Source organism: Trachypithecus francoisi, unplaced genomic scaffold (genome assembly GCF_009764315.1).
Source record: "Trachypithecus francoisi isolate TF-2019V2 unplaced genomic scaffold, Tfra_2.0 Lachesis_group5, whole genome shotgun sequence".
In the NCBI taxonomy this organism is placed as follows: Eukaryota; Metazoa; Chordata; class Mammalia; order Primates; family Cercopithecidae; genus Trachypithecus; species Trachypithecus francoisi.
In genome coordinates, this window is record NW_022681470.1 from 134872570 (window position 1) to 134887977 (window position 15408).

At 50.4% G+C, this 15408-nt stretch overlaps 1 protein-coding gene across 1 annotated transcript in view; it reads left to right on the forward strand.

Annotated features, from left to right (window-relative positions):
• Positions 1-12738, forward strand: part of NOTCH3 (notch receptor 3) — a 43598-nt gene extending 30860 nt beyond the window's left edge. The window contains exons 26-33 of the mRNA XM_033196580.1: positions 36-190; positions 309-531; positions 696-780; positions 4518-4680; positions 5833-6137; positions 6407-6554; positions 9819-9916; positions 10651-12738. Coding sequence (XP_033052471.1) covers positions 36-190; positions 309-531; positions 696-780; positions 4518-4680; positions 5833-6137; positions 6407-6554; positions 9819-9916; positions 10651-11703 — 2230 coding nt within the window. The 3' untranslated portion in view covers positions 11704-12738. The remainder of the gene's footprint in view (positions 1-35; positions 191-308; positions 532-695; positions 781-4517; positions 4681-5832; positions 6138-6406; positions 6555-9818; positions 9917-10650) is intronic.
• Positions 12739-15408: the final 2670 nt, after the last annotated feature.

The following is a 15408-nucleotide window of genomic DNA, read 5'->3' on the forward strand; positions in this document are numbered from 1 at the left end:
TTGAACCCTCTGGTCCCTCCCTGCTGTCCCCGCAGGTCGGTAGTGATGCTGGAGATTGACAACAGGCTCTGCCTGCAGTCGCCTGAGAATGATCACTGCTTCCCCGATGCCCAGAGCGCTGCTGACTACCTGGGAGCGTTATCAGCGGTGGAGCGCCTGGACTTCCCGTACCCACTGCGGGATGTGCGGGGTGCGACCCGGCCTTGGGGAGGGGGTGGCGGGGACCAAGCTGGGGGCAGCCGAAGCCCCTCCCCAATGCCAAAGCCCCGCCCTCTACTGAAGCCCTGCCCCCTGCTTCCTACTCTTAGGGGAGCCGCTGGAGCCTCCAGAACCCAGCGTCCCGCTGCTGCCTCTGCTAGTGGCAGGTGCCGTCTTGCTGCTGGTCATCCTCGTCCTGGGCGTCATGGTGGCCCGGCGCAAGCGCGAGCACAGCACCCTCTGGTTCCCCGAGGGCTTCTCACTGCACAAGGACGTGGCCGCTGGTCACAAGGGCCGGCGGGAACCCGTGGGCCAAGATGCGCTGGGCATGAAGTGAGAACCCTGCTCACTCCCTGTCCCTGACTACGGGGACCTTGTGAGCCCTGGACCCCGCCTTGACCTGACTCAGACCTCTGCCCCCACCTCAAATCCTCCTTCCCAGCTGGACACCTCTAGTGTCTCCTCTCACATCCCCTATTCTCACCATTGTCTGCCAGGAACATGGCCAAGGGTGAGAGCCTGATGGGAGAGGTGGCCACAGACTGGATGGACACAGAGTGCCCAGAGGCCAAGCGGCTGAAGGTACTGCCCTCTCTTCTGAGCTTTGCCCCCTTCTCTGGCCCCTCCCCTCAGGGTACTGGGTGGGGTCCCCAATGGATGATGGGCGTAATCAGGGGATATCACCGCTGTCCCCACCTCCCTAGCTCCAGAGAATAGTCACAGCTTTGCAACGCTGTTTTCCTCTTAGTGTGGTTCTGTGACCTCAGAGGGAGGAGGAGATTTGCCACTGAGGCCCCAAGGGTCCCTCTGGGCAGGTGGAAAATCCTTCACTCCGTCCTGCCCCTCCCCGGCCAGGATCCTGCCTCCTGGCCAGTCTGCACTCTTTCTGGAGGTGTCCCCCAGTCCCAGAGAGCGAGTCTGCCTTATCTCTGTCAGTTCCTATTTTGTCCAGCATGGGGTTAGCCTGGAAGTGCTCTGAGCCAGTTCTAAGCACCATTTCATGCAGTCATGCCCCTAGGTTCAGTATGAGTCAGCTGTGGCTGCCATTAAAAAATCCCACACAGGGCCGGGCGCGGTGGCTCAAGCCTGTAATCCCAGCACTTTGGGAGGCCGAGACGGGCGGATCACGAGGTCAGGAGATCGAGACCATCCTGGCTAACATGGTGAAACCCCGTCTCTACTAAAAATACAAAAAACTAGCCGGGCGAGGTGGCGGGCGCCTGTAGTCCCAGCTACTTGGGAGGCTGAGGCAGGAGAATGGCGTGAACCCGGGAGGCGGAGCTTGCAGTGAGCCAAGATTGCGCCACTGCACTCCAGCCTGGGCGACAGAGCGAGACTCCGCCTCAAAAAAAAAAAAAAAAAAAAAAAAAAAAAAAATCCCACACAGGTGGATCACCTGAGGTCAGGAGTTCGAGACCAGCCTGACCAAAATGGTGAAACCCCATCTCTCCTAAAAATACAAAAGATTAGCTGGGCATGGTGGTGGGTGCCTGTAATCCCAGCTACTTGGAGGCTGAGGCAGGAGAGTCCCTTGAACCCGGCACTCCAGACTGGGCAACAAAAGCAAAACTCCATCTAAAAAAAAAAAAAAAAAAAAAAAAAAGCCTGCAGCATGGGTGACTCAAACAATAGAAATTTGTTTTTTCATGGTTCTGGCGGTTGGAAGTCTAAGCCCAAGGTACCATCAGGGTTGGTTCCTGATGAGGGCTCTCTTCCTGGCTTGCAGATGGCCACCTTCTCACTGTGTACACAGAGGAAAGAGAGAGAGAGAGATCTGGTACCCCATCCTCTTCTTGTAAGGATACCTGTCCTATTGGATTAGGGTCCCACATTTATAACCTCATATAACCTTAATTACCCCCTTAAAGGCCCTGTCTCACCAGGCTTAGTGGCTTGCACCTCTAATTTCAGCTACTTGGGAGGTTGAGGCAGAAGGATTGCTTGAGTCCAGGAGTTGGAGGCTGCAGTGAGCTATGATTGCACCACTGCACTCCAGCCTGGGTCACAGAGCAAGACCCTGTCTAAATAAAAAGTCCTGTCTCCAAATGCAGACACATGGAAGTTTTATATATGATTTAGGGTTTTAGTGTATGATTTTTATTTTTATTTTTATTTTTTTGAGACCAGGTCTCACTCTGTTGCCGAGGCTGGAGTGCAGTGGCGTGATCTTGGCTCGCTGCAGCCTCCACCTTCCAGGTTCAAGCGATTCTCCTGCCTCAGTCTCCCGAGTAGCTGGGATTATAGGCATGTTCTACCATGCCTGGCTAATTTTAGTATTTTTAGTAGAGACAGGGTTTCACCATGTTGACCAGGTTAGTCTCAAACTCCTGACCTCAAGTGATCTGCCCGCCTTGGCCTCCCAAAGTGTTGGGATGACAGGCGTGAACCACCGTGCCCGGCCAGTGTATGATTTTTAGAAGGGGCACAATTCAGTCCATACAGACCTTTGCTAGCATTACTGAGGCACCCACTGAATGTCTCTAATGCACATGAAACATCTTATTTCATCTCTTTGAGGACCCTATAAAGTAGCCATTGACATATACTTCAATTTACAAACTCCCTTCCTCTGTCCATATTTTAATGTTGTGAAATGGAGGCATCTATTACAGTGGACAGATAAAAAAATTTGCTCAACCCAGACTTTTTCTCTTTCTTTCTTTCCTTCCTTCTTTCTTTCTTTCTTTCTTTTTTTTTTTTTTTTTGAGACGGAGTCTCGCTCTGTCGCCCAGGCTGGAGTGCAGTGGCCTGATCTCAGCTCACTGCAAGCTCCGCCTCCCGGGTTTACGCCATTCTCCTGCCTCAGCCTCCCGAGTAGCTGGGACTACAGGCACCCGCCACCTTGCCCGGCTAGTTTTTTTGTATTTTTTAGTAGAGACGGGGTTTCACCGTGTTAGCCAGGATGGTCTCGATCTCCTGACCTCGTGATCCGCCCGTCTCGGCCTCCCAAAGTGCTGGGATTACAGGCTTGAGCCACCACGCCCGGCCTCTTTCTTTCTTCCTTCCTTCCTTCCTTCCTTCCTTCCTTCCTTCCTTCCTTCCTTCCTTCCTTCTTCCTTCCTTCTTCCTTCCTTCCTTCCTTCCTTCCTTCCCTCCCTCCCTCCCTCCTTCCTTCCTTCCTTTCTTCTTCCTTTCTTTCTGACAGAGTCTTGCTCTGTCACTCTGACTGGAGTGCAGTGGCACTATCTGGGCTCACTGCAAGCTCCGCCTCCCGGGTTCACGCCATTCTCATGCATCAGCCTCTTGAGTAGCTGGGACTACAGGCACCTGCCACCACACCTAGCTAATTTTTTTTTTGTATTTTTAGTAGAGATGGGGTTTCACCGTATTAGCCAGGATGGTCTCAATCTCCTGACCTTGTGATCCGCCCGCCTCAGCCTCCCAAAGTGCTGGGATTACAGGCATGAGCCACTGCACCCAGCCCAGACTTTTCTTTCTGCTTTCCCATCCCAAAGCAGGTATCAGAGGTATTAAAAGGGTGGCCCAATGTAATTGTGGTGGTATCTTAGCATGGTGGAATGACTGTGTCATCCTGATTTTGCCAGTGAGAAGCTCAGAGCTTTAATGTGATTTGCCCAGAGCCTTCCAGCTACTAAGGGGTGGGGTTGGAACTTGAACCTGGATCAGATACTATCCCAAGCTGCTTATCCTGTGTGCTTATAGTCCCGGCTACTCGGGCCACTGAGGTGGGAGGATCATTTGAGACCGGAAAGTTGAGGCTGCAGTAAGGTATGATTGCACCACTGCACTCCAGCCTTAGTGACACAGTGAGACTCAGTCTCTAAAAATATATATACGTAAATAATTAAAGCCATTTATTACTTAAAAAGACAAAAAAAAAAAAGAAATCTTGTGTCTTCCTTTTATTAGCATCCTGGGCTGTGGCACACATTGATTTCCTGTTAATCCCAGCACTTTGGGAGGCCCAGAGGGGTGGATCACTTGAGGTCAGGAGTTTGAGACCAGTCTGGCCAACGTGGTGAAACCCCCGTCTCTACTAAAAATACAAAAAATTAGCCGGACTTGGCATGTGCCTGTAATCCCAGCTACTCCGGAGGCTGAGGCAGGAGAATCACTTGAACCCGGGAGGCGGAGGTTGCAGTGAGCCAAGATCATGCCACTGCACTCCAGCCTGGGCGACAGAGCGAGACTCTGCCTCAAAAACAAACAAAAAACCAAGCAGATGGTAAATGATTTCCCAGGGCTCTATGTGTATCTCCTAAAGAAAAACCTGTAGGAACGCTCAGCCCCATCCCTAGCAGCAGCTCTCCCCAGCGCCAAAGGGTGAGATCTAAGATTCCGGGTGCCTGCCCCTCTAGGTAGAGGAGCCGGGCATGGGGGCTGAGGAGGCTGTGGATTGCCGTCAGTGGACTCAACACCATCTGGTTGCTGCTGACATTCGCGTGGCACCAGCCATGGCGCTGACACCACCACAAGGCGACGCAGATGCTGATGGCATGGATGTCAATGTGCGTGGCCCAGGTCAGTGACAGTGCCCCTCCCAAAGGGATGCTCCTCACCCATCGTACCTGGAAGAGGTTATTTCTGAGTCTGTGTTTTGGGGAGAACTGGTGGAGTCTCTAAGCTTCTGTGAAGGGTGTGTGTTCAGCAACACTCTTGGTTGGAAGTGACAAAGGTCCAACTCAAACTAGCTTAAGTAAAACAAGGGATTTATCGACTCATGTAACTAAAAGTGGCACATTTGGATCCAGGACTCAGTTTTACCCTCTCTACCCTTTGTCTCCAATCTTAGAAAACCTTCCTAATGTGCCAGGAAAAGTCTCAGGATGCATTCTGATTGGACAGACTAGGGTCACCTGCTCATCCTTGAGCCAATCAGTATGACCAGGGGGCTGGAATATGCAAATTGACCAAGCCTGATTCCCTTACCTGTCCTTGAGCCAGTGGGAGTAGGAGGGGGTGTAGGGAGGTGTGTCTCTACCCAGGACTTGAGAATGGAGAACTGGATGCAAGTGGCTCCCTAAGAAAAACGAGGACAAGTGCTTGTGTACAGTGTGTGCAGTGTAGCAGACTATGTTGTTTGATCCTCTCAGATCCATCTTTGCTATGTTCCAGGGCATTCCTGCCTTAGCTTCATTTTGCTTTTGCTCCAAATGGCCTGTACTTATGGCTCTCTTTTGAAGTCCCTCTGGCTACTGGGGCCTGAAGTGCCTGGGATTTTATGTCCCTGGGGTTGGCTCTTTTTTTTTTTTTTTTCCTTTTAAAATACTCAAATGAATTGGCAGAAAGGGACAGCTCCTAACCAGTGGATGCACGAGTATGAGGGGGATGGTTTATTTACCTTGAGCTGGATTAGAACTCTGGGGTACAACGCATGTTCCAGAGTCCCTCTGCAGGATCAGGGTGGAATAACCCTTTGGGAATTTACTGGAGGTTGCACACTTGCTTGACTCCCAGAGTCCCTTGTCCTGTGTTCCCTGCGCCCTAGGAGTCATTCTGTGATAAATCACATGCCCACGAATCCTCATCCTGGGTGTGGGTGTGCAGACAGGAGGATCTGCCAATCTGCATTCTTCCATGTGTCCCATTAGCTCCTAATGGGATGCCCTTGATAACATTTCCTGGAAAAGGCCCTGTGTTTACCTTCCTGTCAACACACTCCTGTCCCTGCAGATGGCTTCACCCCACTAATGCTGGCTTCCTTTTGTGGGGGGGCCCTGGAGCCGATGCCAACTGAAGAGGATGAGGCAGATGACACATCAGCTAGCATCATCTCCGACCTGATCTGCCAGGGGGCTCAGCTTGGGGCACGGACTGACCGTACTGGCGAGACTGCTTTGCACCTGGCTGCCCGTTATGCCCGTGCTGATGCGGCCAAGCGGCTGCTGGATGCTGGGGCAGACACCAATGCCCAGGACCACTCAGGCCGCACTCCCCTGCACACAGCTGTCACAGCCGATGCCCAGGGTGTCTTCCAGGTGAGACAGGCACACCCTCTGGACTTCGGAGCTGGGGCAGGCATTAGACTTACCTGGATTTGGCCCCAGTTCTGCCTTTCAGAGCTCATTTTTTCTCATTTGGAAAATGGGGATATATGGGAGTACAGTATCTGTCAAGCAGCTGCTCTCCAAATCTCACCAATTTCAGGGGTTGGGGTGTGGAGGTTGGAGACTTCATGGGACTTAGCAGTGCTCTTGATTCCTCTGTTCCTGCCATGACTCCTCCTGCCGCATCCACTCTGTCCTAGATTCTCATCCGAAACCGCTCTACAGACTTGGATGCCCGCATGGCGGATGGCTCAACGGCACTGATCCTGGCGGCCCGCCTGGCAGTAGAGGGCATGGTGGAAGAGCTTATCGCCAGCCATGCTGATGTCAATGCTGTGGATGAGCTTGGTAGGTTGGCAGAGGAATCAAGTCTAGGCTGGGTTAGTGTCACCTGGGCCCCGAGGGTCATGTTGGTGCAAACTCATACCCATGTTGAGACCCAATCACTGAAGCTGATGTACACATAACCAGGCTTCACGAAGCCTGCAGGGTCATGCAGGGTCACCACTAGTCCTTAGGGTGCCTCAGGGATTTAGAAAAAGGTGCCTTTCCCCTGGACACTTCATTTTCACCTGCTTTGTTAGACAGACACACTCTACTTCTACCTGCTGGAAGTTATTATAATAAACGTGCACATCTGGCCATGTGTGGTGGCTCATGCCTGTGATCCCAACACTGGGAGGCAGAGGCAGGAGGATGGCTTGAGGCCAGGAGTTTGAGACCAGACTGGGCAACATAGTGGGTTTTACAAAAATTTTTTAAAAGATTAGCCACATGCAGTGGTGCATACCTGTGGCCCTAACTACTCGGAAAACTGAGGTGGGAAGGTCATTTGAGCCCAGGAGGTTGAGGCTGTAAGCCATGATTGTGCCACTGCACTCCAGCCTGGGGGACAGACTCTGTCTAAAAAAAAAAAAAAAAAAAAAAAGTCTCCAGACATTGCCAAATGCCCTGGGGGCCGGGGTTGGGGAGTTTCTCCCGGTTGAGAACCGTGGCTTCAGGGCAGAGCTGGCCAATAGGACTTTCTGTGATGATGGAATTATTCTCTGCACTGTCCAATATGGTAGCCACTGGCCATATATGGTGACTTGAAATGTTGCTGGGGCAAATGAAGAACTAAATGTTTTAGTTCATTTAATTCTTTTTCTCCTTGTGTTGCCTTTTTTTTTTTTTTTTTTTTTTTTGAGACAGAGTCTCGCTCTTGTTGCCTAGGCTGGAGTGCAGTGGTGTGATCTTGGCTCACGGCCACCTCCACTACCCGGGTTCCAGTGATTCTCCTGTCTCAGCCTCCCTAGTGTCTGGGACTAGAGGCACCCGCTACCATGCCTGGCTATTTTTTTGTATTTTTAATAGAGACAGGGTTTCGCAATGTTGGCCAGGCTGGCCTCGAACTCCTGACCTCAGGTGATCTGCCTGCCTTGGCCTCCCAAAGTGCTGGGGTTACAGGCATGAGCCACTGCGCCCAGCCTTTAAAAAAAAAAAAGAAAAGCTGGCGCGGTGGCTCAAGCCTGTAATCCCAGCACTTTGGGAGGCCGAGATGGACAGATCACGAGGTCAGGAGATCGAGACCATCCTGGCTAACATGGTGAAACCCTGTCTCTACTAAAAACTACAAAAAACTAGCCGGGCGAGGTGGCAGCGCCTGTAGTCCCAGCTACATGGGAGGCTGAGGCAGGAGAATGGCGTGAACCCGGGAGGCGGAGCTTGCAGTGAGCTGAGATCCAGCCACAGCACTCCAGCCTGGGTGACAGAGCAAGACTCCGTCTCAAAAAAAAAAAAAAAAAAAGAAGAAAACAACCAAAAACCAAAAAACACCTTTATTGAGATATGATTCACATGCCATACAATTCACCCATTTAAAATGTACAATTCGGCTGGGCGCGGTGGCTCAAGCCTGTAATTCCAGCACTTTGGGAGGCCGAGACGGGCGGATCACGAGGTCAGGAGATCGAGACCATCCTAGCTAACACGGTGAAACCCCGTCTCTACTAAAAAAATACAAAAAAAGAGCCGGGCGAGGTGGCGGGCGCCTGTAGTCCAGCTACTTGGGAGGCTGAGGCAGGAGAATGGCGTGAACCCGGGAAGTGGAGCTTGCAGTGAGCTGAGATCCGGCCACTGCACTCCAGCCTGGGCGACAGAGCCAGACTCCGTCTCAAAAATAATAATAATAATAAAATAAAATAAAATGTACAATTCGATGGCTCTTAGTATAGTCAGAGTCGTACAACTATTACCACAATCAATTTTAGAACATTTCATCACCTGAAAAAGAAATTCTCACCACTTGGCCATCATCTTCCAAGCCCCTCATCTGTCCAGCCCTGTGCAACCAGTGATTTGCTTTTTGTCTCCATGGATTTGCCTGTTCTGGACATTTCATATAAATGTAATCATATGATATGTGGTCATTTTTGTCTGCCTTTTTTTCAGTTAGCATTATGTTCTCAAGGTTCACCCATGTTGAAGCATAGTTCAGCTGAATTATACTCCATTGTATTGATGGACCTTTTTTTTTTTTTTTTTTTTAATTTTTAGAGATAGGGTATCACTTTGTCACTCAGGCTGGAGTTCAGTGGTGTGATTATGGCTCACTGCAGCCTCAAACTCAGCCACTGTGCCTGGCCAAAAGTTTCCATTTTGATCATGTCCAATTTATCTATTTTATAGTTGTTATTGTTATTTGTGGTTTTGGTGTCATATCTAAGAATCTTGGCCTAATTCAAGGTCATGAAGATTTACTCTTTATGTTTTCTTCTAGATGTTTAGTTCTATAGTTGGAGCTCTTATATAGGTTTCTGATCCATTTTGAGTTAAGTTTTGTATAAAGTGTGAGGTAGGGGTCCAACTTCATTCTTTGGATGTGAATATTCAGTTGTTCCAGCACCATTAGTTGAGAAGACCATTCTTTCCCCATCGAATGGTCCTGGCACCTATTTTATTAGATTTAAATCTAAAGAACCACATGTAGATTGGGCACAGTGGCTCATGCCTGTAATCCCAGCACTTTGGGAGGCCAAGGCTGGTGGATCACTTGAGGTTAGGAGTTTGAGACCAATTTGGGCTCAAATATGGTTCCACATAGTGGAACTCTATCTCTATCAAAAATACAAAAAATTGGCTGGGCATGGTGGTACATGCCTGTAGTCCCAGCTATTAGGGAGGCTGAGGAGGGAAAATCGCTTGAGCCCAGAAGGTGGAGGTTGCAGTGGACTAAGATTATGCCAATTGACTCCAGCCTGGGTGACAGAACAAGACACTGCTTCAAAAATAAATAAATGGATAAATAAGAACCATATGTGACTGGCTACTGTATTGGACATCACAACCCTAGGTTCAACTGAAGGAGGTCCACACAGCACCTCCTGTGTATAGACGGTCATGCACGTGCACGCACACACACACACACACACATACACACAGTACTTCCCCATTGCACAGAAAGAGTCATTTTGCAGATTTGCACATACATGGATCCAGACACAAGTACTTGGATATTCATGGCGAGCCTGCCTCCTCTACCCCTAGGCCACATTCTAGACAATTTCTGCCTCCCTGACATGGGGGCCCCGGGACAGGAGCCTGGTCCTGACCTCTCTCCCCTTCATCCTCCAGGAAAATCAGCCTTACACTGGGCTGCAGCTGTGAACAACGTGGAAGCCACTTTGGCCCTGCTCAAAAATGGAGCCAATAAGGACATGCAGGATAGCAAGGTGAGCCCCAGCCCTTGGTCCACTGGAGGTCAGCACTGGTACAGCGCCACTGCACTCCAGCCTGGGCATCAGAGTGAGACTCTGTCTCAAAAAACAAAACAAAACAAAACCCCAAACATTGAATTAAAATATAATTTACTTTGGTAACTAAAGTTTTTGGTGGCTCCTTAAATTTTGTGCCTAATGGCTGGGTGTGGTGGTTCACGCCTATAATCCCAGCACTTTGGGAGGTCGAGATGGGTGGAATACTTGAGGTCAGGAGTTCGAGACAGCCTGGCCAATGTAGTAAACCCCTGTCTCTACTAAAAATACAAAAATTAGCTGGGCGTCGTGGTGCACACCTGTAATCCCAGCTGCTCAGGAGGCTGACAGAGGAGAATCGCTTGAACCCAGAAGGCTGAGTTTGCAGTGAACCGAGATGGCACCACTGCCCTCCAGCCTGGGCCACACAGTGAGACTCTGTCAAAAAAAAAAAAAAAAAGTTATGCCTAAGGTGAGTACCTCGCTTAACTCACGCCAATCCTGGCCTTGACCCCTGGCACTTAGTAGGTGATGGATGAATGTGGTTTAGAGGAAAGAACTTGTCCAGGCTCCCCCAGCGCAGCCGGGATTTAACCCAGGTCTGTCAAACTCCAGTGTGCAAACTCATAGCTCTCGGGCTCCCCCAAGAGGCTGGAAGACTTTGCTACTCTTAACCGGGGTTTCGCTGACCTCTGTGGGTTCTGGCGCCCTAGGAGGAGACCCCTCTGTTCCTGGCCGCCCGCGAGGGCAGCTACGAGGCTGCCAAGCTGCTGTTGGACCACTTTGCCAACCGTGAGATCACCGACCACCTGGACAGGCTGCCGCGGGATGTAGCCCAGGAGAGACTGCACCAGGACATCGTGCGCTTGCTGGATCAACCCAGTGGGCCCCGCAGCCCCCCCGGTACCCACGGCCTGGGGCCTCTGCTCTGTCCTCCAGGGGCCTTCCTCCCCGGCCTCAAAGCGACACAGTCGGGGTCCAAGAAGAGCAGGAGGCCCCCTGGGAAGGCGGGGCTGGGGCCGCAGGGGCCCCGGGGGCGGGGCAAGAAGCTGACGCTGGCCTGCCCGGGCCCCCTGGCTGATAGCTCGGTCACGCTGTCGCCCGTGGACTCGCTGGACTCCCCGCGGCCTTTTGGTGGGCCCCCTGCTTCCCCTAGTGGCTTCCCCCTTGAGGGGCCCTATGCAGCTGCCACTGCCACTGCAGTGTCTCTGGCACAGCTTGGTGGCCCAGGCCGGGCGGGTCTAGGTCGCCAGCCTCCTGGAGGATGTGTACTCAGCCTGGGCCTGCTGAACCCTGTGGCTGTCCCCCTCGACTGGGCCCGGCTGCCCCCACCTGCCCCGCCAGGCCCCTCATTCCTGCTGCCACTGGCTCCGGGACCCCAGCTGCTCAACCCAGGGACCCCCGTCTCCCCGCAGGAGCGGCCCCCGCCTTACCTGGCAGTCCCAGGACATGGCGAGGAGTACCCAGCGGCTGGGGCACACAGCAGCCCCCCAAAGGCCCGCTTCCTGCGGGTTCCCAGTGAGCACCCTTACCTGACCCCATCCCCTGAATCCCCTGAGCACTGGGCCAGCCCCTCACCACCCTCCCTCTCAGACTGGTCCGAATCCACGCCCAGCCCAGCCACTGCCACCGGGGCCATGGCCACCGCCACTGGGGCACTGCCTGCCCAGCCACTTCCCTTGTCTGTTCCTAGCTCCCTTGCTCAGGCCCAGACCCAGCTGGGGCCCCAGCCGGAAGTCACCCCCAAGAGGCAAGTGTTGGCCTGAGATGTTCGTCAGTTCTTAGATCTTGAGGGTGCTAAAGAGACCCCCATTCTGCCTCCTTTCTTTCTCTGTCTCTTTCTTCCTTTTAGTCTTTTTCATCCTATTCTCTCTTCACCAACCCTCCTGCATCCTTGCCTTGCAGTGTGACCAAGATAGGTCATCAGCCCAGGGCTTCAGTCTTCCTTTATTTATAATGGGTAGGGGCTACCACCCACCCTCTCAGTCTTGTGAAGAGTCTGGGATCTCCTTCTTCCCCCCTTCTCTCTTCCCTCATTCCTTTCTCTCTCCTTCTGGCCTCTCATTTCCTTACATTCTGACATGAATGAATTATTATTATTTTTCTTTTTCTTTTTTTTTTTTTTACATTTTGTATAGAAACAAATTCATTTAAACAAACTTATTATTATTATTTTTTACAAAATATATATATGGAGATGCTCCCTTCCCCTGGGAACCCCCCAGTGCCCCCGTGGGGCTGAGTCTGTGGGCCCATTTCGGCCAAGCTGGATTCTGTGTACCTAGTATACAGGCATGACTGGGATCCATGTACCGAGTACACGACCCAGGTATGTACCAAGGAGGCACCCTTGGACACACCCACTGGGGCCAGGGGTTGGGGGAGAGTTGGGAGCCTCCTCCCCACCCCGCCTCCCTCACTTCACTGCATTCCAGATGGGACGTGTTCCATAGCCTTGCTGGGGAAGGGCCCACTGCCAACTCCCTCTGCCCCAGCCCCACCCTTGGCCATCTCCCTTTCGGAACTAGGGGGCTGCTGGTGGGAAATGGGAGCCAGGGGAGATGTGTGCATTCCTTTGTCTCCCTGTAAATGTGGAACTACAAGAAGAGGAGGAGCTGCCTGAGTGGTACTTTCTCTTCCTGGTAATCCCCTGGCCCAGCCTCATGGCAGAATATAAGTATTTTTAGGCTATTTTTGTAATATGGCTTCTGGTCACGATCCCTGTGTAGCTGAATTCCCAAACCTTGCATTGTACAGCCCCCACTCCCCCCACCACCTAATAAAGGAATAGTTAACACTCAGTGTTGTTGGTCTGTGTCTAGGTAAGGTGGGGAGTGGTGGCAGTGGGACTTCTATCTCCCCCACCCAGCGCTAACTTGAGCTCCCATCTTGGGGTAAATACATTTGACTTGCCAGTCTGCTTATGCTTCCTCTTTTGGCAGATGACTACCAATTGGATCAGTGGTGGTCACCTGACTTAAGTTGAGCCAATCAGATTCTTTTGCTTGAGAACCTTTTTTAATGGAGAGGCTAAGAAACTGGTCAGTTGGTGGAGCTCTTAAGGTCACAATTAGATTTAGAAATATCAGTGGCCAATTCGAGGTGGTGGGCAAACAGATGAGCAAAGAGGGCAGAAGAATGAAGCTAATATTCAGGGAGAATCAGAAATGAGAGCTCAAATGGCTCTTTGAGGGCTGGGGGGTTTATCTCAGCTCCCAATGCAGTATCAATTCCAGTTAAATGAGTGTTCATTCCATTGAGATCAACAGGTATTTATTAATTGCTTTCTAAGCATCTGATGATGATTCTACATGAATTTCACTTTTACTTCATGCTCCTTTGGGTTTTGGAGATAACCTTGGACCCATGTAATAAATACTTTTTTACTTGTGCCAGCTTCAGTGGGTTTCTGTTTCTCACAACCAATCATGCATGCTCCAAGACAAGGTTCTGTTTACACTGGTGTCTTCAGGAAAGGAGGATAGGATTTAGTGTTCGTTGATTCTGTCAGTTGGAGTGCTCCTAGTTGCAAATGACACAAAAGCCTACTGGCTTAAACAAGAAAGGGGTTTATTAGCTTATATAAATTAAAAGGACCAACTTCAGGGGAGATTTGATCTAGTGGCTCAAATGTGGTCAACAATGGCTCAGTTTCTCTTCGTCTCTACAACTTTCTCTGGGCATCAGTTTCATCTACATCCTCCACATGGCACCCAGTACAACCTCTCTTCCCTACATCACACAGCTCCAGCCCTCTCTCTGTGTTATCAAAATAGGTGCCATATTGCTCTTTCCAGGGGAGAGAGAAACTTCTAGTATTGTGATTGATTTTTCTTTTATTTACTTTCTTCCTGTTTTTTTGAGATAGAGTCTTGTTCTTATCACCCAGGCTGGAGTGCAATGGTACAATCTCGGCTCACTGCAACCCCTGCCTCCTGGGTTCAAGCAATTCTCCTGCCTCAGCCTTCTGAGTAGCTGGGATTACAGGTGCCTGCTTCCATGCCTGGTTAATGTTTGTATTTTTAGTACAGACAGGGTTTCACCATGTTGGCCAGGCTGGTCTCGAACTCCTGACCTCAGATGATCCATCCACCTTGGCCTCCCAAAGTTCTGGGATTACAGGCATGAGTCACTGCACTCGACCTTGTGGTTGATTTTTCTGTTGACTCCAATTGGTTCATGTATCCACTCTCTAACCTAAGGTTTCTTAATTTCAGCATTATTGACATTTGGGGACAAATCATTCTTTGCTCTGGGGAGCTGTCCTGTGCAATGTAGGATATTTAACAGCATCTCTGGTCCCTACCCATTAGCTACCAGCAGCACCCCTTTCCCAGTTGTGACAACCAATATAACATGTCTCCAGATATTGCCAATTGTCACATGGGAGGCAGAATCACACCTGTTGTTTTCTTAAAGCGTGTCTTAAAGTCTTTTCTTTGGAACTACTGGTGTGCTAACTTTAGGGGCAATCAGGTTTACAGAAGCATGAATTCCGTAGAAGCTTCTAATAAATGTTTACTCCTCCCCCACCCCCTTTAGGCTAAGTCTTTGAAGATGAAAGAGTCTCTTTTATGTTTGTCTCAACTTTATTTTATGTTTATTCCCTTACCCTCTAACCTTTATTGGGCACTTACTGTGTGCCAACTCCCGGACAAGTTGTTGAGAATAAAATGGTGAATTATATAGGCCCAGTCTCTGCTTTTATGGAATTTCAGGCTAGTTGGGGGATGTATGGGGAGTGCACCCCTGTATCCCCTTGGAACTTACCATTCTAGTGCTTGCTTACAGCATCTGACTGCGAACACCTGAGACTCTCCACCTGGGGACTTCCTCTTGTGTGGGGCAGGAGTAACCCTCAACATATGAGGGATGAATGAGAGATGGTGGATAAATACCCCAGTTTCATCACCACTGTCTGGGGGAATTCATGGATATGATCCGCAGAGTCTCCCAAAGGATGCTCTTTGGGATTAAGCCCCAGTTGCCCACAGCAGCAACCTACTCTTCCTCAATCCTACTAGAGCTTTCTGGAATGATCTTGTGAATAAATTCCTTGCACTCGAATCATTGGTCCACGAGGAGTCCATCTAGCTTTATGCATGAATAGATTCTTGGGAATAAAAAATAAAATATCTGTTGGGGCTTAAGCAAGTTTGGGTATTCTTCTTCCCAAGTGCTGTACAAATGCGGAGAAAGTCATTCTCCCTACCCACTTTGTCCACTCTATCATGCAACCTTGGCTTTATGTCAACAGAATATTGAAGAAGAGTGTCCCACGGGGGAACCCACTTTCGTACCTCGTGGAGCTGACTTATTTGTAAGGACATATGAGACTCATCCACACTGGGAGCTCCCTGGAATGACTACAGGAAGGATGTTAGGTTGAGGACTACGAAGCCTGCATTGGTGATTGGGGAAAATTAACTAATGAGATTCGAAGATTCATATGTATGTGATTTCATTGGCAA